General features: G+C 38.7%; 1 protein-coding gene across 6 annotated transcripts in view; it reads left to right on the forward strand.

Annotated features, from left to right (window-relative positions):
- ASCC1 (activating signal cointegrator 1 complex subunit 1) overlaps positions 1-23,447 on the forward strand; it is a 105,197-nt gene that overhangs the window by 61,692 nt on the left and 20,058 nt on the right. For all 6 annotated transcript variants that reach the window (XM_039255540.1, XM_039255537.1, XM_039255539.1 and 3 more), the window contains exons 8-9: positions 11,863-11,987; positions 18,227-18,312. In XM_039255540.1, coding sequence (XP_039111471.1) covers positions 11,863-11,987; positions 18,227-18,312 — 211 coding nt within the window. The remainder of the gene's footprint in view (positions 1-11,862; positions 11,988-18,226; positions 18,313-23,447) is intronic.

A 23,447-nucleotide genomic window follows, 5' to 3' on the forward strand; every position in this document is an offset into this window, starting at 1 on the left:
AATTTCTTACTCAACACGTCTCTAGAGGCATGGGAAACAAAACCAAAAATGAGCTCTTAGGACCTCATCAAAATAAAAAGCTTCTGCACAGTGAAGGAAACAATCAGCAAAACTAAAAGGCAACCGACAGAATAGGAGATATTTGCAAATGACCTATCAAATAAAGGGTTAGAATCCACAATCTATAAAGAACTTATCAAACTCAGCAGCCAAAAAACAAATAATCCAGTGAAGAAATGGACAGAAGACATGAATAGACACTTTTCCAGAGAAGACATTCAGATGGTTAGCAGACTCATGAAAAAATGCTCAACATCACTTATCATCAGGGAAATACATATCAAAACCACAGTGAGATACCACCTCACACCTGTCAGAATGGCTAACATTAACAACTCAGGCAACAACAGATGTTGGCAAGGATGCAGAGAAAGAGGATCTCTTTTGCATGGCTGGTGGGAATGCAAACTGGTGCAGCCACTCTGGAAAACAGTATGGAGGTTCCTCAAAAAATTAAAAATAGAACTACCCTATGACCCAGCAATTGCACTATTAGGTATTTATCCAAGGGATACAGGTGTGCTGTTTCAAAGGGGCACATGCACCCCAATGTTTATAGCAGCACCGTTGACAATAGCCAAAGTATGGAAAGAGCCTAAATGTCCATCGATGGATGAATGGATAAAGAAGATGTGGTATATATATATGGAATGGAGTATTACTCAGCAATCAAAAAGAACAAAATCTTGCCATTTGCAACTACATGGATGGAACTTGAAGGTATTATGCTAAGTGAAATTAAGAGAAAGACAAATATCATATGAGAGGAATTTAAGATGCAAAGCATAATGGAAGAAGGGAAGGAAAATAATATAAAAACAAGGAGGGGACAAAACTTAAGAGACTCTTAAATACAGAGAACAAACAGGATTGCTGGAGGGGTGGTGGGTGAGGGGATGGGCTAAATGAGTAAGGGTTATTAGAGAGGACACTTGCTGGGATGAGTACTGGGTGTTATATGTATGGGATGAATTACTAGAATCTACTCCTGAAATCATTTTAGCATTGTATGCTAACTTGGATGTAAATTAAAAAATAAACAAGTAAATTTTAAAAAATGAACAAGTTTAATGTAATAGTCATTTCTGGAATTATACACCCAGCAATTTAGAGAATTCATATTCTTTTCAGGCATATGGGACAATTGAAAATAATTGATTACACAGTAGATTGTAAAGTAAGGCTTGATACATTTCAGTCAGTTGGTATTTTACAAATCACATTTTCTGACCAGAAATACAGCAAGGTTATCTACAATTACCAAGTTATTAGAAATAAGAAGAGAGTTTAACTAAGTGATTTGCTATAATTTAGTATAGTAATATATACCAGCAGCAAACAGAAAATGTCATTTATGAAAGACACCAGCCCTGTGACTTGCTTTGACTAATGGAATGGGACAGGAATGATTTGTAAAACTGTCATTGCTAGGCTTTAAGAGATCTTGCAGCTCTTTTGTTTTCAAAGTTAACCTCTTAGGACCCAGTTGCTACTTAGGGAAGTCCAAACTCTCTGGCTGGAAAAAGAGACCTCAAGGAAAAGAATTAAGGTTTCCTAGTTGACAGCCAGCACCAAGGTTCCAGTCATGTGAGTGGGGCCATCTTGGATCCCCCAGATTGGGTGTAGCTCTCTGAAGAGGAAACAGATCAAAAAAGTAAATAGAATAATTAGAAGTTATAGTAGGGTCTACGAGAGAAACAAGAGGATAAGAAGAATAACATAGGGGGACCTACTTGTAGATGCAGTGGTCAAGGAAGGCATCTCTAAGGAGTTCAGACTGAAAAGACACAAAGGGATGGTGGTAAGAGTGTACGAGGCAGAGGGAGGAGCAAGTGCAAAGACCCTGAGAAAGGGCCTTGTGTGTTTCAGCACTTAAAGAAGGCCAGGAAGATAAACAAGGGAAATGAGGCCAGAGAGGCAGACAGAGACTAGATCACACAAGGTCTAGACAGTTGGTCTAGAATTTGTATTTTTTGCCCTAGGTGCACCAAAAGGTTTTAAGCAATATAGTGACATGATATTTTTAAAAAGGTCATGTGTGGGAGAATGAGTTAGAGGGGGAAAGAATGCAAGTGGGGAAATCAGGTCATATTGCAACCTAGGCTAGAGGTGAAAATAAGTAGCTAGGTTAGAGCAATAACAATGAGCAAATGAAAAATCAATAAAAAGGCACCATCCATTTATTTAAACAAAACCCTTAGGTACTTAGGAAATAACTATAATAAAGTACGGGTAAGACCTTTTTGCAGAAAATTATAAATTATAAGTTATGGTATAATTATAACTTATAAATTACATTATATATACATGAGAGATTGCTCATGTTCATTGATAGACTTCGTTTCATAAAGATGTCAATTCTACCCAAATGGATCTATACAAATGTAATGAAATTATAGACTACATATGTAATTGAATTGAAGAGCCAGGAATGGGAGGGGGAAGTAGCTAAAAGGCATTCAAGGAAGCCAGGTGAGAAACAAGGCCTGAACTAGCACAGGAGCTATGAGAATTGATACATGGATGCAAGAAGAGTAAAATCTGCTTGATTTGGCAGTTTTCTGAAGGTGGTGTGTAGGAGTCAGATGAGTAGGATCCATTATGACTAAGCTGGTTTATCTCAGGAATACAAAGATAAAGTAAGACCAGGAAATCTAATCACATCCAACTCAATAGATCAAATTTAAAAATAATGTCTAAATGCCTAAAAGCCTTTTGATGAAATTCAGCCTATTTTTTTCATTACAAACTTTCAGAAAGTAGAAAAATATTGCCTAATATGATAAATATCTATTTTAAAGCAGAAGCCAACAATCCTACTGAATAGTAATTTACTGGGTTTATTATTGCCATTATATTCAGAAATAAAGCATGATTGCCTGTAATCACCATCACTCTTAAACACATTGTTCAGAAAGTTCATGCTAAATCCTAAGCTGTAAAACAGAAGACAGCTGAAGACAAAAATTGCCATTGAGGATAACATTGCAGTCTATTTAAAAAAAAAAACTCTAAAATTGTTAAGAAATCAGTAAAAGTACTAATAAGTATAATAAGTGGTTGGACAAAAGATAAACACCCCAAAACAAGTAGTTCAGTACTAACAAATTGTTAGTTCTGGACACCATTTTAGACACCATAAGAGGTACAAAAATGGTTAAAATAACCCTTATTTTAAGGACTTGAAATCTACTTAAGCACTCAACCATTAAAAGAAAACACATTTTAAAAAGAAAACTAAGTAGATGTTTGATAAATGACATGAGAAGGTCACTGCTGCTAAAGGTATAAATTAGGATAAGCTTTTCAGAAAGCAAGCTGGCACTTTATACCAAGAGTTTTATTTTATACTCCTTCAACTTGCTTCCTATGGGAATTTTTCTATGGAATTAATCAGATATGTGAACAGATCACTGTATGTGGGAGATAGATCTATTCCAGTATTGCATATAACAGTATATACTGGAAACAATGTAAATATTCATCACAAGCAGAAGAGTGAGAAATAAACTATTGGACATCTGTAGAGTAGAGAATACTAGGGATTGACTAAAAATTATGTTTTGGAAAAATGGCAGATACTCACTATATAGAGTATTATGTGATGAAAATGGATTACAAAACAATTTATAAATTTACATTTACTTTTCTCCCCCTCAGAAGTGGAAGAGAGAGCAAAAGAAATAAATCTGTTAATCTCAATACATAAAAATCTTATCAGTGGTTCTTTCTGGATAGCAAGAGATTATTTTTTTCCCTTTAGCTTATCTGATTTTGCTTTTCAATAATGTGGATATAACAGGAAAGTGTTATACCTGTCCAGCTTCACTTGGCCAGGTCAGGGTCAGCAGTAATTAGTGTGTATTTGTAAGCGGTAGAATCATAGTTTGACCTGGCTATGACTGTGAAGCCTGTGTTCATGCTGGGACAGAAAGGGGGATTAGGAGTAATTGGAGACAGGGGCGCTTGGGTGGCTTAGTAGGTTAGGCGTCCGACTTCGGCTCATATCATGATCTCATGGTTTGTGAGTTCAAGCCCTGTGTCGGGCTCTGTGCTGACAGCTCAGAGCCTGGAGCCTGCTTCGGATTCTGTGTGTCCCTCTCTCTCCCCCTCTCCCATTCTCATCCTGTCTCTCTCAAAAATAAGTAATAAAACATTAAAAAATTAAGAAAAAAAAAAGAAGACAGAAGCCTTAGAGACAGACTACTCTTTTGAGAAGTTTGGTGAAAAGACGATGAGACAAGTGTATGTTTATGTGCAGTTAAGAGTTAAATTCCACAGCTGTGCAGCCTGGCGTATCTGTACCATCTTTCAGCTTGCCATCTTCCTTTCGCAGCCAAGCTTCTTTTTACATTGTTTTCTCTTAGGGATGTAAAGGTTTACAAATGGGTAAAGTGAAAATTAACTGGCTCCCTTACCCTCTGCCCTGACCCTCCCAGTTTTCCTCCCCAGGACATGGTACATAGAACAAACAATACTGAGAGTCATTGTATTCTATGCATATTAATTTACACAAACAAGACCACATTACACACATGGATTGACAGTTCATTCTTCTCATAGCACATAACCTAGAAATTACTTTTATGTCAGTGCATATATAGATCCCATGAAATAAAACTACATTTGCCCTTCTGAGCCATAGCCTATATGTCATAGGACTTGTTTGTTTAGAAATTTCCCATCAGAAATGCAAATCAAAACTATAATGATATCACCTCACACCCATCAGAATGGCTAAAATCAACAACACAAAAACAAGTGTTGATGAGGATGTGGAGAAAGGGGAAACCCTCCTGCACTGTTGGTGGGAATGCAGACTTGTGCAGCCACTCTGGAAAACAGTATGGAGGTTCCTCAAAAAGTTAAAAGTAGAACTACCCTATGACCCAGAAATTGCATTACTAGGTATTTTCCCAAATAATACAAAAACACTAATTCAAAGGGATACATCTACCCTGATGTTTATAGCAGCAGCATCAATAATAGCCAAATTATGGAAACAGCCCAGGTATCCATTGATTGATGAGTCGATAAAGATGTGTGTGTATACACATACACATACATACATACATACAGTAGAATATTATTCAGCCATCAAAAAGAATAAAATCTTGCCATTTGCAGCGATATGGATGGAGCTAGAGAGTATTATGCTAAGCGAAACAAGTCAGTCAGAGAAAGACAAATACCATATGATTCCACTCATGTAGAATTTAAGAAACAAGGCAAACGAGCAAAGGGGAAAAATAGAGGCAGACCAAAAAACAGACTCTTACCTATAGAGAACAAAGTGATGGTTAGCAGAGGGGAGTTGGGTAGAGGGGATGAGTAAAATAGGTGATGGGAAGTAAAAAGTACACTTGGAGTGATGAGTACTGGGGTGAGTTATGGAAGTGTTGAATATTATACACCTGGAACTAATATTACACTGTGTGTTAACTAACTGGTATTTAAATAAAAACTTTTAAAAAAGAGAGAAAAAATCTACCATCATTTCTTATCTTTTTTTTTTTTTTTTTTTAATGTTTATTCAGTTTTGAGGGATAGAGGGAGACATAGAATCCGAAGCAGGCTCCAGGCTCTGAGCTATCTTCACAGAGCCTGATGCGGGGCTTGGATCCACAAACTGCGAGATCATGACCTGAGCCAAAGTCAAATGCCCAACTGACTGAGCCACCCAGGTGCCCCTCATACCTTTTAAATTAATTAATATTCCTCAGTCTAGCACTCAAGATCTTCCAGTATGAAACCAACTTAATATTTCAACTTGATCTTCCACTGCTTTGCACTTGCCCCAAGCCCTAGCCAACTTCACTGCTTACTGATGATTCTTTGGGTCTTTCTTAGTATTGCTTCTTGTGACTAAAACTTCTCTCATGTTACTCCTCATCTTTTTGTATTCTCATGCTGTCTTTCCTTACAGCCATCTTTTCTTTTCCCTTTTCTTAAATAGACTATAAGATTCTTCAGGGCAGGGAGTACTCTTATTCAGCACTGTATACCTAGTGACTTTTAAAATTCAAGTTCATAGATGTTCAGTGAATGTTATTCACCTAAGTTATTCACTCATTCAGCAAATATACAAGACGAATTGAGTACTGTTAGCTTCTCGTCCTAAGCCCATCCTCCTAACAGCCTATTCTGTTCCCAAACCTGCTATACTCTCTTCCACGTTTAAATTACCTGAAGCACCTTGTATTGCTTATGTCATTACCAAAGTCTTCTTTATAGTTATTGTAGTAGATTATAAGCTCCTTAATAATAAGGGCTATATTTGCTTAATCTTTTTTCTTAAGGCTTATTTATTCTGAGAAAGAGGGAGAGGGAGAGGCAGAGAGAGGGGAACAGAGAGAATCCCAAGCAGGCTCTGCACCATCACAGAGTCCCATACAGGGCCTGAACTCATGAACCACAAGATCATGACCTGAGCTGAAATCAAGAGTTGGACACTTAACCACCTGAGCCACCCAGGCACCCCTCGTGTAGTTCTTCATTTTCATAGTGACTAGCATAATGCCTGTATGCAATAGTCACTCAGGAAATAGTAATTGTATGGGATTGAATTAAACGGGGGAAAAAATCCAAACAAAAGCCTGGGATTTGCACTTTCTAGGAAGTCAGTGATCTTTCTGCAATACAAATCCTTATCTGTAAAGATGGCTCTGGAATGCTTGAGCTCTAGAGTGCTTACGGGCCTTTTAAACTAAGAGCTTAGATTTAAGGCATTAATAACTGGCTTCTGTTTTCAGACTCAAAGCACTGTCTAAATGATAAAGCTGCTTAAGAATAATTCAGCGTTTTTCACATAGCAACCCTATATTATTTTTAATTCAGTTAAGAGGAAGCAAAGGCATAGAGAAGCTCTGTGACTCATGTATAGTCAAACAGGAAAGGATCAATGAAGAAAGAATCAGAAGACTGTACTGTTAGAATTATATGGACATATTGTCCAATGTGGTATATATGACATCAACCTGAAATTTAGTGACTGTACCAAGTACCTTTAAATTCTTTTAATAGAACTCCAGAATATTTGTCATCTGTGAATCATGTGTGCGTGCAACAGCTCTTGACTGAGAACTGATTATGTGTCAATTAGGCATTAATTTAGGTGCCGGAGTGAAACAGGGAATAAGATAAAGAGCCAGCGTTTGTGGACTGCACAGTGAGTTGATAACAGAGCAGAACCAACTTGGATTCTGGTCTCTGTCCTGACTGGGAGCAGCTCAGCCTGTCTGTGCTTCACTCGTCTTGCATAAAATGAGAGGTTAGACTAGAACTTTTTAAAGGACTTCAGTTCCTTCAGAGTCCTAAGTCTGTGAATTGGACAGAAATCTTAATTTTACAGAAAGAGCTGGAAATTGGTTTCTTTCATTTAGTCTGTTTAATTTCCTTCCTCTAATATTTCCTGCTCCCTGTTTCTATCTAGTTGAACTCCCTATTCACTTCTTTTTCTTTAATAGAGGAGAAGAGAAAAGAAAGGCACCATTCTGCTGTGACTTGTAATTGAGGTAGATCTTGAAGTCCTTAGTTATGTTCAGACTTAAGTTATGTTGTAGTGTTTAGAAGTATTTCAAAACCTTATGTTCTGTCATGATGTTAGTTAATCAGAAACTTTAGATCCAAGATAACGTAGGTCTTTGCTTACAGATCCATATGCACAATTAATTGAATCAGTTAACCATAAAATTAGAGTTCTGTGCAGTGTGAATAGATTTTATTTTCCCCTTAGGAATGTAGGGACAAAGTCATTTTCATCCTTTCCCCCTTTATAGTGCAGTCCTTAAGGTGTGTACTCGGAAGCCACATGGCATGCATTCTGATTTGGGGTCTGCCACCTGTTAGATGATTTGGTCAAGTTTTATAACTTCTCTGTGCCTTAGTTTCCTCACTGGTAAAATAGGAATAATAATTCATTGTGAGGATTAAATGTGTTAACAGATCTCACGTGCTTGGATTAGTGCCTGCCACCACTCTAGCTGACCTCTGTACCTCTGGTCTCTTCTCCTTCTGAAGTGTTTTTCTATTCTGCTACAGAGTCAGCCTTCAGAAATGGACACCTGACCACATCGTTCTCTTTTTTGTTGTTTTTTAATCTTTTAAAAACTTATTTTATTTTATTTATTTATTTTATTTCTAAGAGAGAAAGAGAGAGACAGCATGAGCAGGGGAGGGTCAGAGAGAGAGGGAGACACAGATTCTGAAATAGGCTCCAGGCTCCGAGCTGGCAGTCAGCACAGAGCCCGATGCGGGGCTCGAACCCACGAACCGCAAGATCATGACCCAAGCGAAAGTCGGACGCTCAACCAACTAAGCCACTCAGGCGCCCCATTAAAAAATTATTTTTAATGTTTATTTTTAAGAGAGAGACAGAGCATGAGCAAGGGAAGGACAGAGAGAGAGGGAGACACAGAATCTGAAGCAGGCTCCAGGCTCCGAGCTGTCAGCACGGAACCCGATGCGGGGCTCAAACTCACAAACAGCCAAAGTCAGACGCTTAACCGACTGAGCCACCCAGGCACCCCTGATCGTTCTCTTTTTTAAATCTCCGTGGCTTCCAGTGGTCTGACCACTGCTCATACCAGCTCATTTCCACAGTTCCTTTCCCTTCATTCTCTGCCGTAGCTATATTCAGTAATCAGTTTTCCAAATAAGATGTGATCGTGCATGGCTTGCCATCTTCTGCTTGAAGTGTCCTTCCTTCACTGGTTTTTATCTGCACATCTTCAGCAATCCTTCAAGACCTCGTTTATTTTTTATATTTACTTCTCACTTTTTAATCAGTCACATCCATCAGTTAACCAATCACAGCCAGTAGTTACTGAAAGCCAAGTATAACGGAGCTCCGGAAGATGCAAGACATATACAACATGCTCTTGAGGAGCATAAAATCTAGTCGAGGAACAGGACAGACAGACTTGAAATAGCAAGGGACTGTCCCTGAGAATGCTAAGGAGAGCACACATAAGTGAAGCAGCATTTCAGAGAAGGGCAGAGTCATTGCTCACAGATAAAGGGGAGTGGGGGCGTTAGGGTGGTTAGAGAGGCTTCATAGAAGAGTGAGATGGGTTGGGCTTGGAAGGATCTGCATAGGTGGAGGGAGGGGCTGAGTACTGTGGCCCCGGGAACAGAAGGCACAGAGGTGGCGCTTGTCAAGCCACTCAGTGGAGGAAGCCTGGTAAGAAAATGTGCATGTTGAGGAGTACTGAGGTCACGAGGCAGCAGGGGGTCACTGGGGTGTCCAGAGCCTGGAGCATCCGAGTGAGTGGTGTGTTGTAACGCTCTACCCCATGCCAGCCACATTGGAGCCTGACACAAAGGGACAACTTGGCAGGCAGTACTGACACCAGCTTCATTCAAAATGTTGATATTCTGTTCATTATGGACTTTTTTGCATTAATTTTTATTTTTAAAAATACTGCATTAAAACATGATTTATTGGGGCACCTGTGTGTCTCAATAGGTTAAGCGTCCAACTCTTGATTTCAGCTCAGGTCATGATCTCACAGTCATGAGCTTGAGCTTCATGTTGGGCTCTGTGCTGAGGCGTTGCGCCTGCTTGGGATTCTCTCTCTCTCTCTCTCTCTCTCTCTCTCTCGCCCCCCCCCTCACATGTTCATGCTCTCTCCCCAAAATAAAATAAAATCTTAAAAAAAAACACACATGGGGGTGCCTGGGTGTCTTGATCCAACTCTTGGGTTTCTGTTCAGCTCATGATCTCATGGTTCTTGAGTTCGAGTCCCATAGTGGGCTCTGCACTGACAGTGTGGAGCCTGCTTGGGATTCTTTCTCTCTCTCTCTCTCTTTCTCTCTTTCCCCCAGCCGCTCCCCCACTCATGCTTTTTCCCCTCTATCTCAAAATAAATAAACTTTAAAAAATAAATTAATAAAAAAGTAAACCTCGTGATTTATTTAGATTACTGCATTTTTTTGTCACTCTCTTACATTTTGTGCCCAAAGTAATTTCCTCACTTGCTTCACCCTAGTGCCAGCCCTGTGTTGTAGTTCTGAAGTTGGTGGCAGGGACGCGAGTTTTATTTTATTATTTTTATTATTATTATAAATAATAATGTTGACTATGGCTTACTGATGTTACAAATATTTTTTGGCTCGTAGACACTATTTCATAAAAAAACAATTAAGATAAAGAACTTAGAATTTTAAGAAGATTAATTTGGAACTTTGGAGCCTGCAAACCATGAAAGGGAAAATAATAATTTGTGCTCCCGAGTCAATTTCTGGGGGATAGTAACAGCAATTTCCTCTTGCTGCAGTGTATGCAGTGCAAGCAGAAAGTTGTTTTGCCCACATCTAAATGGGTGAAAGGTCACTGGGGGATAGGGGTACTAGAGGCTGCTGTCCACAGACCTCAAGCAACTGAGTTGCTGCAGCCAGTGTTCTGTCTAAGGCAAGATGGGCTACAAAATGGGCCACATGGGTAGGCTTGACCCATATCTCACATAAAGCAAACCTGTCTAGCCCTGCTCATTGGCCACAGTACTTATACCGTGGGCCATTACACTTGGGCCATGGCCCAAGAAGCAGTGGAAGATTCCCGAGCTCTGTAAATGTCTCAGGGCTACTTGTATCCAGGAAAAGAGGTGATGTTTGACCCAAAAGGGTATTACTCGTATGTCTAAAAATGTGAAATCCAAAAAATGTGAAGTCTATTGCTCATTAGAACAATAGTGACTAATGGAAGATTATTTGGGGCCAGAGATGTCAGTTAGCATCAGCACTAATCTCAGAGACGGCTAAGGAAGGGCTGAAAGGTGCAGGCTGCTCCCTGCACTTGCCACCAGGTGCACTTCTCTGTCATTTGATATGGACTCGGCACATATCCAGTGACAGCTGCCTCTATCTCAGATTGGATATTTTGGCACAGTATGTAGAAGCCACAGGCTGCATTTTACCATCAGATGAGTGGGTGGTCACAGAAGCTGGCTGCTTCCTAAGGCCTTGGACCAAGATCTGCTCACCACACACTTGCTGAGATACTGACCCCTCCTGTCGGCATAACCAGCAAAGTTGTTTTTTAGAACTGAAGGAAAGAGGAATCAAACGCTGAAGAGTTCATCACCACTAGAATAGCCTTACAAGAAAGGGTAAAGGAAGTTCTTCAAGCTGTTGAGCAAAACACCTGTGTAGGATGAAAACTTCTGTGCAAGCATTGTTTCTGGTGGAGGTGCTAGAATGAATGGCCACTGCAGGACCCCTTACTGCTTAGAGCTACCTGGAATCCACATGAGGAACAGTCATGCAGCCTATGGATTTTCCTATAGTTGTCTTTATGGGTACTATGCTTCAGCCTCAGTGAAACGCTGAGATAGTGTCCAGGGCTACTGGGATCTTCACGGTGCATGCTTTTTCCCAGTGAGCACATGTCTTAGAGTGTACCAGACCTCTTTTGATCCTGGGAAGCATATTGCCTACATGGTAGCTTTAGGTTCTGTGACTGGATGAAGCAATAAAACACTTCCTTTTAGGTACCTCTCTGTTGTGCCTGACTTCTTGAGCCCTATCCCAAGATGCTAGGCTTCAAGGTCGTGTTTAAATGTCCTGGGAAGACCTGGCCCTCTCCATGTACAGGTGATCCCTCCCTTAACACTCACCATGATACATTACAGTTATTGGTTTCCATGTCCATCTGCTCCATAAGGCAGATGGCTTCTCTCCCTCCTCTTATGCAGGGTCTTGTACAGTGATTGGCCCAGAACAGATGCTCTGTAAACATTGAATCAGTAATCAGGGATCAGGGGTTTACTAAGATTTTTAAGCTTCTGTCTTCAATTTCTCCAGGCTGCAAGAATTAGTCGATCGAGTGCTAGAACGTTTTCAGGCATCTGGACTAATAGTGAAAGAGTGGAATAGTGTGAAACTCCATGCTACAGTCATGAACACTCTATTCAGGAAAGACCCCAATGGTAAGTCGAATATAGAACTATAGCATAGTTTGTGAGCAGTAAGGCCTTATGATATCCCTGGGGTTCAAACAAAATGGGCTATCAAAGAATCTCTGGTATATCTTTTTTTTTTTTGAACCTTTGATGTGTTTTGATGAGCACAGTGGAAGTGAGCAGGGACATATCTAGCATGGGACCATGACATTCTAGATCTTTGATTTCTTTTGCCCATAGTGTTGCCAGATTTAGCAAGTAGAAATACAGGATGGCCAGGTAAATTTTAGGTAAACACTGAATAATTATTTTAGTATAAGTGTGTCCCAGGGGTTCCTGGGTGTCTCAGTTGGTTAAGTGTCCAACTCTTGATTTGGGCTTGGGTCATGATGTCACAGTTCATGGGATCAAGCCCCACACTGGGCCCCATGCTGGCAGTGCTAAGCCTGCTTGGGATTCGCTGTCTCTCTGCCTCTTCTCTCCTCCAAATAAATGAGTGGACTTTAAAAGTATAAAAATAAATAAAAGTATAACTGTGTCCCATGCAATACTTGGTAACCTTTTTTTTCTTTCTTTCTTTCTTTTTTTTTTTTTTTTAAAGAAAGAAGGAAGGAAGATTAGTAAAAGTAAAGGTTAGACCAGTGGTTCTCAACTAGTGGCAGTTTTGCCCCCTTCAAGGTCATTTGGGATTGTCTACTGACATTTTGGTTGTCACATTTAAAGGGTTAAGGGTGCTTTGCTACTGGCATCTAGTGGGTAGAGGCCAGGGATGCTGCTTAACTCTCCAATGTACAAGACAGCCTGCCTCAGTAAAGAACTATCTAGAAATGTCAGTAGCACCATAGTTGAGAAACCTTGAATTAGAGTAATAATTTTTCCACTCATGGAATCTGAGCCTTTATATAAAAATGCCATGTTTTAACCCTTGATTTGGAACAATAATCTACATTTCAAAAAGGATTCTTCTTTTCTTTCCATTGCCTCTCCCCACCAAGTGAAAGCTTTTCTCGCACATTCAGCATTACAAGTGTTTGGAATGGGTTTTATTTCCTTTGTTTAGGACCCTGACCTTGGTTTTAGAAAATCTAAAGAGGAGGACTCCATCAGGACTTGACCCCATAAACTATTTGTAGATTTATACTTTAGGATGGTTTGTGTGTCCCGTTTTTTGTCAAAGTACGGTTGATCCTTGAACAACATGCTTTGAACTATGCAGGTCAATAAATACAGTATGTACTATAAATGTATTTCCTGTCCTTTAGGATTTTCTTAATATTTTCTTTTTTCTTTATTATATGAATACAGTCTATAATACATATAATATGCAAAATATGTATTAACTAACTGGTTATATTATCAGTAAGGCTTTCAGTCAACAATAGCAATTTAGTTTTAGGGGAGTCAAGAGTTATACATGAATTTTCAACAGCATGGGGGTTGGTGCCCCTTATCCCCATTGTTAAGGGTCATCTGTCCATCTTTTTATTTATCTCAAGTATATACCAAAGATCCCAACTGGAAGTCATTTATATTAAGCCCATTTGGTTAGAGTCATTGTAGGACTAAGAGACATGTAGCTGTCCAATTTTTAGTTCTAGCGTTCATGTTTTATGATGTTAGATTGTATTTTATTTAAGGTTTTTCTAAATAAAGCACTATTTTACCTTTGGGAACACAGAGATAAAAAATGGTTCAAACGACTTAGTCAAAGCCTATAGACTCTTATTCGGATAGTTCATAGATTCCAAAGCTCTATACTTGGTCTTGTTCTGATGGAATGCATTTCTTTCTTTGGGATAGTAGTATTGCAGAAGAATATGTAGAATTTCAGAAAAAAATTTTCTGGAATATTTCATATTTATAAATGTATGTACCTTGTGAACATTTAAAGGAGTTTTTGGTATTTATTTGTTCTGGATGGTCAGTTTTAAGTTTGGAAACATAGTTAGATCCTCTGAGGTGATATACATCTTAACATCACTATGTAAAGACAGAGTTCCAGAACTCTAGAGTATACAATAGATTGGTTGGTTCAGAAGTTGTACTGTATCCGGCACCATCCAATAGTACTTCCTGTGATGATAGAAATCTATATTCTGTATCTGTGATGTCCAGTATGGTAGCCACTATCCACATGTAGTTATTGAGCACTTGGAGGTGGATAGTGAAGACTGAGAAAGTGAACTTTTCATTTTAATTAATTTTAATTAATTAAATTAATCACATATGGCTGGTGGCTACTGATTTGGACAGTGCAGGTACAGACAGTATTTTATGAGACATTTAATACCATCAGTAATACATTCTTTAAATGTCCTAGTCCTTAAATCTTTCTTCAGAGCTCTTAGCATGCTCTATTATTAACTAACCTTTTGACATAAAAGAGTTGAATTATGCAGGAACCTGTATCTTTGTGTGGGTCCAGATTTATATTCAGTTAGCACCAGAGCTTCACGTAAGAAAATATTCTGTGTTCGCAGTATGGTTATCCTTTCCTACTGAGAGATGGTTTGAATATAACACTTTCATTGAAATAAATTCACATACTATATGATTCATACAGTATTTAAAGCATATAATCCAGTGATTTTAGTAGAGTCAGAGTTAGGCAGCCATTACCATGATCAATTTTAGAACACGTTTGTCACTCCAAAACAAAACCCCATTGGCAATGTGACTCCTTACTTCTTAACCTTGTAGTCCCACCTACCGTCAGTCTACTTTCTGTCCTATAAATTTGCCTTTTCTTTGGAAATTTTGTATAAGTCGAATCATGCAATATGTGATCCTCTGTGACTGGCTTCTTTCACTTAACACCGTGCTTACAGGGTTCATCCATGTGATAGCATGTATCATACCTCGTTCCCTTTTAGTTGCCGAATAATCATCCACTGTATGGATGTACCGCATCTTAGTCATTTCTCAGTTGATGGACATCTGTATCATTTCTTCTCTTTGACTATTGGGATTAATGCCACAGTGAACATTTTCATACAAGTTTTTGTGTGGGCATATATTCTCACTTCTCTCGGGTATATACTTAAGAGTGAAATTTCGGGTCATATGGTAAACCAGTGTGTAACTCTCTGAGATGATGCCAGACTGTTTTCCAAAGTGGCTGTACCATTTTACACTCCTACCAGCAGTGTGTGAAGGCTCCAGTGTCTCTCTTTCTTTGCCAACACTGGTTATTATCTATCTTTTTGGTTATTGCTGTCATTTTTGATGTGAGGTGATATCTCATTTTAGTTTTGATTTGCATTTCCCTGATGGCTAGTGCCACTTACAGATTTTGAACCTGTCATTAAACATTTCAATCTTCAGATGTCACTACTGGTTTTTCATTGATACTTAGTGTCCATGAATTCAAAGTTTCACCTCTTAACAGGGGACTGTTTTTAATTTGTGAAATATGCATGGTATTGGGATCTTTGATTAAGTGAATACTTTGTCATTAGAAGTTACCAGTGTGTGATTCCAGTTGGCTAGCTAACATATATTATGCACAGAGTTAGCACTCTGGACGTATTTTATCAGTTCTGACTTGGTAGTCTCCATAGCTGTATATAATAAAAGAGCATATTCCAAAGTGGAAATAGAAATACTTTTGAGTGTCTCTTGGTAGGCAGGAAAGGGTAAATATCTTAGAAATATTCTGAGGGTTAAATACTTCTTAAAGGATGCTTTGAATTTTCTATACTTTGGATTTGTCTGTATGATGAATTTGTACTTGAAAAGGACACAGGAGGGGCGCCTGGGTGGCTCAGTCTGTTAAGCGCCCAACTTTGGCTCAGGTCATGATCTCACGGTTCGTGGGTTTGAGCCCCGCGTCGGGCTCTGTGCTGATAGCTCAGAGCCTGGAGCCTGCTTTGGATTCTGTGTCTCCCTCTCTCTCTGACCCTCCCCTGTTCACGCTGTCTCTCTCTCTCACTCACTCAGAAGTAAATAAAACATTAAAAAAAAAAAAAGAAAAGGACACAGGAATGAGGTGTTTTACTCTTTCTTACCTATCATCCCTTTCCTTTGAAATTATGTCCTTTGGAATAAGCATGCTAAATTAACACAAGGAGTTAGAGCATAGCTTTGATGAGGCTAAGGTCATAGATTTGCTGCATTTCTGTGTAGAATGTCTGTAAATATAACTTTGAACTGAAGGGTGCTTTTCTCATGGAGGGGTCCTTAAACCAACCCACATCATGTTGGTTGCAACCCAAATCAGGATTGCCAGCATTTTCGGCTACTTAATGTGTAGATTTTTTTTTTTTTAATATTTTTATTTATTTCTAGGAGAGAGAGAGAGACAGCGTGAGCAGGGGAGGGTCAGAGAGAGAGGGAGACACAGACTCTGAAATAGGCTCCAGGCTCTGAGCTGGCAGTCAGCACAGAGCCCGATGCGGGGCTCAAACCCACGAACCGTGAGATCATGACCTAAGTGAAAGTCGGACGCTTAACCGACTAAGCCACCCAGGTGCCCCTAATGTGTAGATTTTTATATATTTTTACATATTTTAAAATGCATATAGCTTATACAAAATCTTGGGCTTTTAGACTGCAAAGAACCTTTGGAGATCACCTAATCCTAACCTGTAACTATGTAAATGAGCTGAGATCCATAGAATAGATATAATTTGGTTAAGAATATGGCTCATTTTACACACACATGCCACATCTTTTTTATCCATCCATTGATGGACACTTTGCTTCCATATCTTGGCTATTCTAAATAATGTTGCAGTAAACATACGGGTGCACACGTCGTTTTGAATTAGTGTTGTTGTTTTTTTTGGGCAAATACCCAAAAGTGGAGTTACTGGATTGTATGGTATTTCTGTTTTTAACTTCTTTAAGGAAACTCTCTCCTTTTGCTTCAGTTTACATTCCCATCAACAGTGCAGGAGGGTTCCCTTTTCTCCGTGTCCTTGCCAGCACTTGTTATTTTTTGTCTTTTTGTTGAATGAATAAAGATGATGTGGTGTGTGTGTGTGTGTGTGTGTGTGTCTGTCTGTCTGTGTGTCTTTGTATGCACATGTATATACATATACAACAGAGTATGACTCAGCCATAAAAAATAATGAATTCTTGCCATTTGTGACAACGTAGATGGATCTAGAGGGTATCATGCAAAGTAAAATAAATCAGACAGAGAAAGACAAATGCCATAGTGATTTTACTTATACGTGGAATCTAAAAAACAAACAGAAAAATAGAATCCAACTAATAACTATAAAGAATAAACCCGTGGTTGCCAGAGGGGAGGGGAGAGGTAGGGTGGCAAAATAGGTGAAGGGGATTAAAAGGTACAAATTTCTAGTTATAAAATAGGGGCATCTGGGTGACTCAGTTGGTTAAGCATCTGACTTCGGCTCAAGTCATAATCTCCCTGTTCATGGGTTTGAGTCCTGCATTGGGTTCTGTGCTGAGAGCTCATAGCCTGCAGCCTGCTTCAGATTCTATGTCTCCCTCTTTCTCTGCCCCTCTCCTGCTTGCACTCTGTCTCTGTGTCTCTCTCTCTCTGTCTCTCTCTCTCTCAAAAATAAATAAACATTTGGGGCGCCTGGGTGGCTTAGTCGGTTAAGCGTCCGACTTTTGCTTAGGTCATGATCTCGCGGTTCGTGGGTTCGGGCCCCGCGTCGGGCTCTGTGCTGACTGCCAGCTCAGAGCCTGGAGCCTGTTTCAGTCTGTGAATCCCTCTCTCTCTGACCCTCCCCTGCTCACGCTGTCTCTCTCTCTCCTAGAAATAAATAAAACATTAAAAAAAAAATTAAAAAATAAATAAAAAATAAATAAATAAATAAATAAACATTTAAAAATTAAAAAATAATATACAGAGATGAAAAGTACAACATAGGGAAGAAATATAGTCAATAATATTGTAATAATGTATGACAGATGGTATATGGCAGATAGTGACTACACTTATCATGATGAGCACTGAGTAATGTATGGAATTGTTGAGTCACTATGTTGTACACTTGAAACTAATATAACATTGATGTCAACTATAGTTCAATTAAAAAAAAAAAGACGGTAGCTAATTACATACATAACCTATCTCGTGTACTTGGACAGTGTTGAATGAATAAATGTATATTGAATTGATGACAGCTGAGACTGGATGGGCCTCTTGATTTAGCCTGCTGCTTTTCCCTCCTGCTCTACCACTTTCCAGGTAGTACATTTTACTAGTTGTACCTATAGAAACCCAAAAGGAAACAAGCGTAAATAACCCATGCTTTCTTCTAACATTATCTTTGATATATTTACAGCTGAAGGCAGGTACAATCTCTACACAGCGGATGGCAAATATATCTTCAAGGAAAGAGAATCATTTGATGGCCGAAACATTTTAAAGGTCAGTACATATCAGGTGAATTGGAAATTCTCTGGCATGTGTCCTAAAATAAGAGAGGAAGACAATTTGTTCTCCTTTTAACAATAAAGTACATTTTTCTCATGCTTCCCATAAGGATTATTGATTGAAAGCCTGGCTAAAAAAGAAAAACTTTTTTAATGTCCTAAAGGAAAAGGGAAATCTTTTTTGAATCTGTTGAGGCTGTGATATCTCTTAGAGTAATTGAAATTGATGATTTAAGAAACAAGTATTCAAGCTACTTGGAGTGATAGCAATAGGTTGATTTTAACATGGTGAGTTTTACTTTGTATTTTACCTCTGGAGGTCTGAGTTTCCATTTTTTAAGTGAAAAAGAATTGTTTTGTTCTAGTAGACTTTTCTCTTCACCTACTGCTCTCTAAAGTTGTTTTGTAATTTGTTTTTACTCAGGAATAGCCTCTGTCTGAAAAGTAGGCGGTCGGTCTCTGACTGTTGAAGCTTTGCTTCCTGAGTGTTAAAGTAATCTATGAAATTCCCATAAAAAGGGTTCTTCAGGTTTGCATTTATCTTTCTCCTACAGACCACATTCTGTAATATCCATGATATGCCCTCTCTATCAGGTTAACATGTCATTGTGTCTCTGGGCAAACATAAACATAAATTGATGCAACGAAGAGGTTTTTAATTCTTCATTTCACTTGTTCTGTAAGACGTTTAGGTCATACATTTTCAAAGCCATTAGATGTTTTTTAGAGCTGGGTGGAGAATGTGTGTATATAACTTCAGAGTAAGCTTTAACTTTAAAAATGCTTTTTCTTTTTCCTTCCCCACCTCATCGTCCATCGCCTTATCTGGTCACTTGACACTTTTCTTGCCAGCTGCCTAATGTGACCCCGTTACCTCTAATTCATGACCTCACTTCAGCACCTGCAGACTTCATACCACAGAACCCAGCAGAGCAGTGACTGCATCCACTCCTAGGCAGGCATTCAGGCTCCTACACTGCAGAGCTGTGTCGATTCCTTCTTTTCCTTGATGTCTTTCCTCTTTCTGAGTAGTTTTCTTGATTTCAAAGTAGCTATGTTAGCTTTGGTTTGAGTGGAAAGCTGCTAATTAATTCCGCAGCCATTTACCGATTCTTCCTAAGCCACATCTTTGGTGTGATATGAATCTTTTTCTTCCTCTGTCTAATTTTCTGGGCCTTTTAGTTATTTTGCTTTTTTGTCATTGTTGTTAGTTTGATTAAGAAAGAAAAGTAGACTGAATGGGGAAAGAAATCTATAGGAATGACTCAAGCCAACTTGGTTCTTTTGGGATCCGAATTAGAGTTCAGAGGGTGTGCTGATGAAAGTCAAGTGTGGGGCACTTTGACATCAGCAAGAGGGAGGTCATGGCAGAAAGTCTGTGCAGTAGCTATATGAACAGCATGGGTCTCTCACCTGAAACTTAATTTCTCTCATTCAGAAAAGTCTGTCTTCCAATTTAAAGATGCTTTGCCTTGAAAGTTTCCTCCCCACTAGTGATGGCATGGGCGCAGCTCCCTCTAGTGTTAACAAGGGCTTGCTATGTTAGTAGTACCCTAACTGGTTCACACCTCGTCACAGTCTTAGAGCTGGGGTCAGCTAGGGACTTAGAGACCACTTAATTCACTTTCCCACTTTAATTTCTAAGGGCACAGATCCAACATGGTGCAGGTGACTTGCCAAAGGTTACCGATAGTAGCTGAGTCTGAAATGAGAGCAAAAGGATTCAAATCACAAGTTAGCATTGTCTCTGCTGCCTCCCATAAAGAAGCTCAGTGTTAGGTAGAGATCATTATGTATCTGAAGTTGGGCATATCTGTTTGAACTGTAATAATATCTGATCAGAAGTCGTTTCATAAATGTTGGGGCAATGGTGTGTGCCAGTTCATCTAAAACTGTGACTAATTAAGAATTGGACGTTGAATTGAATGTAACACCAACACCATCAGAGATACCTACTGGCTGTATACCATCTGCCAGACCCTGCTGATAAAATAGTCATTATCATACAATCCCTACCTTCCAGGAGCTTCCTGTCTTTGGCGGGTACAGACAGTTAATAGGCAATTATAATACAAAATGATGGGGGCGAGTTACAAGTATGGAGGAGAGGTTCCTTTGAACACAGATAGTTAGAACAAAGTGTCTTTTGATACATTAATATTTTACTTTCTAATCATTAGCTGCAGTAAATATAATCTTTCACCTATATTCCACCAAAGGAATTCAGTTTTCCTTGAGAATAAAGGTAAAATGTGGCCTCCAACAATTACCCAGGCCCAAACGCAGAAGTAGCAATGGTAGTCTGCGTTTTGGAATTACTATGAATGAACGTGCCTTTCTCAATTAGAACATAAGAACCCATGGGTCCTGACACCCTTGGGGAAAAAAAGATTCCAAAAAAAACAATGAATTATATATGTAGTTTTGTATCAGATAAAATTATTATTTTTAGAAAGAGAAAACATCAATTGCACTAACAAGAGAGGAGCTGACGTGGAGGAAACCAAAAGGTCAACTGCATTGGTTGTTCAAGAGCCCAAGCATATGTGCGTAGCATATTAACAGCTGCTTAGGTCAAGGATCAGGAATGCTGGTGATGAGAAACAGCCCTAGAAAAAAATCAGCTTCATCTACTATTCAAAGAGAAACAAAAGGAGAAAGCAAGTCACCACACGTTGCTCTAAGAATGTAATAAGTAACAGCCAGCTGCTCTTCTCCCCCATGAAGGGAATTCAGTCCCTTTGGCTGGGTGTAATATTATGCATTCTGGGTGCCTTAATAAGAAAGAAAAAAGTCTTTAATGACTTTGGGAGGTAGAAGCCACATTTTTCTTTTGTATGGCTCTTTTGAGAGTTGTTGCAGCTGTAATAAACCAGTATTGAGTGATTCATAGCTAAAATAAGAATTCTCTTACCTTAAGAAGGACTTTGAAAGGACTGACAAGTAAAGAATGATTCTCCTGTGTTTTTCAAACCAGAAAAGGAGCATATGTAGTTGTGATGGGTTTTTATGAAGATGAACAGATGGCTCTGAAAGGAGAATGTGCTCATGAAGATGACCTGGGCCAAATTCATAGGGTAATATCCCCTCAGAGAGTTTCCATTTCTAATCTAAGATATAGAAACAAAGATGCTATTTGTTTATCTATAAGGCAGTGATAAACTTGTGATTGGAGAGATCATGCTGACCTAAAGATGTACTGCCAGAAATAACTGCTCCCTCACAAGTGGGACAGTCAGAAACTGCCAGCCTCAGAGAGAGAAGTGGTCTTAATGGCAGTCTGTTTGGGGGGCCTCTGAATTGACCTGAAGCAACAGAAGAATCATGATTCCAAGACTGTGCTGTCAGCAGATTGAACAGGAGTGCAGTATTAACTGTTGAAAAGCATAGCTTCACACTACAGAGTGAAGAGGAGATATTAGAGCCCTGGGTTGTACTCACTAGAGGAGGTGATGTGGTACAAATAAAGACACAGTTGTTACAGTATTTGGGAAGGAATAGGAAGAAAATGCTATAGGTCCAGAATCAAAGACCATCATGAAAGTGCCATTTCTTTAGGCACTTAAAACTCCTGGAAAATATAAACCAAGTAAAAAGGAGATGAATTTGTGCCTTTTCCATTTTATATATAGGAATCTTTGAATCTAGAGAAAGAGGGGATTGGTGCTTTTAAATTAACTGTATTGGGGGTGCCTCGGTGGTTCAGTAGGTTAAGCGTCCCGACTCTTAATTTCAGCTCAGGTCATGATCTCAGGATCATGAGATCAAGCCCTCCATCAGGGCTCCATCCTGGAAAGAAGATTCTCTCTTCTTTCTCACTCTCTCTCTCTCTCTCAAAAAAAAAATATCCATATTGATTTTTAGTATTTTACTTGAAAAGTGGTTTTAGCTTTGAAAATCTGTTTTAAATCTATCTAGCTACATTGAGACTTTTCTTGAAAGCTGTAAATGAGAGTAACTAAAATATTTCATTCATTTTTGCTTTTGTTCCATCTCTTCCCCTTAACCTCTTAAAAAAGGACAGTTAGAATAAATAAATTTAAATGAGATCTTTGTTTAATTTACTTAAGGAAGCTGTTTAAAAATATGTTATCTTTTTTGGTAAAATATGTACATAGAACAGTGCGTGAAACATACATATACATTTAACAAATAATCATGAAGTGAACAGTATAACTACTACCGAAGTCAAAATGTAGAACATGCCTTCCATCTCCCTCCCTGGCCAGCCCTTTAGTTTGTCCCAAAGTAACAAATGCACAATTAAATTCTTAAACACTCTCAGTGAAGATTCTTGTTTTGAATGATTACTTTGTTTCAAAGTATTAGAAGAATATTGAAAGGCTGAGTTCATTTTTGTTTTTTTCTAGGGAAGAGATGTGAGACTAGAAACTATATAGAAATTAAAAAAAAAAAAAAAAAAAAGATACCAGGGGCCCCGCGGCTGGCTCAGTTGGTGGAGCATGATGCAGCTCTTAATCTCAGGGTCATGAGTTTGAGCCCCACGTTAGGTGTGGAACATAGACATGTATATATACATACACACATACTTATCTATATATAAATGACCACAGAGAAAGACTAATGTTTAGAAACTATTATTTCTAAGGAAGAAAACATTGTGTCTTTCATCATCCAGCTCAGTATGCAGCCATATTATATACTGTTATTGAAAATTACTTCTTAGTCACATGGCTCGTTAGAATTCTTTTTTTCTTTCTTTCTTCAAAACTGCTCTTTCAGAAAGACTTTCCTTGAGAGGCTATCACCACTTGTCCCATTGCACTATTATATCAGGATGAATAACAGCAAATTGAATATGGCCTTAAGTTATTTTATCTCATTTCCACTGTAAGGATGGTGTTCTTTTTACTACCTAACATGTGACTTGACATTTTTTTTCTGTGACTTGAAATTTTAATCTTATTTAGGTAAGCAAAATCACTGAACAGATGTCACTTCGTCTCTAAGCTATTTATACTTCTACACTATTGACACTTACTAAGCTCAGTTCCCTTGGACATACAAATAGTTTGTAATAGTTTTGTCCATAGCATCGAAAACAGTCACATTATTCCTTTTTAAAAAAATTTTTTTTCAACACTTTATTTCCGAGAGAGAGAGACAGAC

The sequence above is a fragment of the Hyaena hyaena genome, unplaced genomic scaffold (assembly GCF_003009895.1).
Source record: "Hyaena hyaena isolate Hyena2069 unplaced genomic scaffold, ASM300989v1 scaffold_531, whole genome shotgun sequence".
Classification (NCBI taxonomy): Eukaryota; Metazoa; Chordata; class Mammalia; order Carnivora; family Hyaenidae; genus Hyaena; species Hyaena hyaena.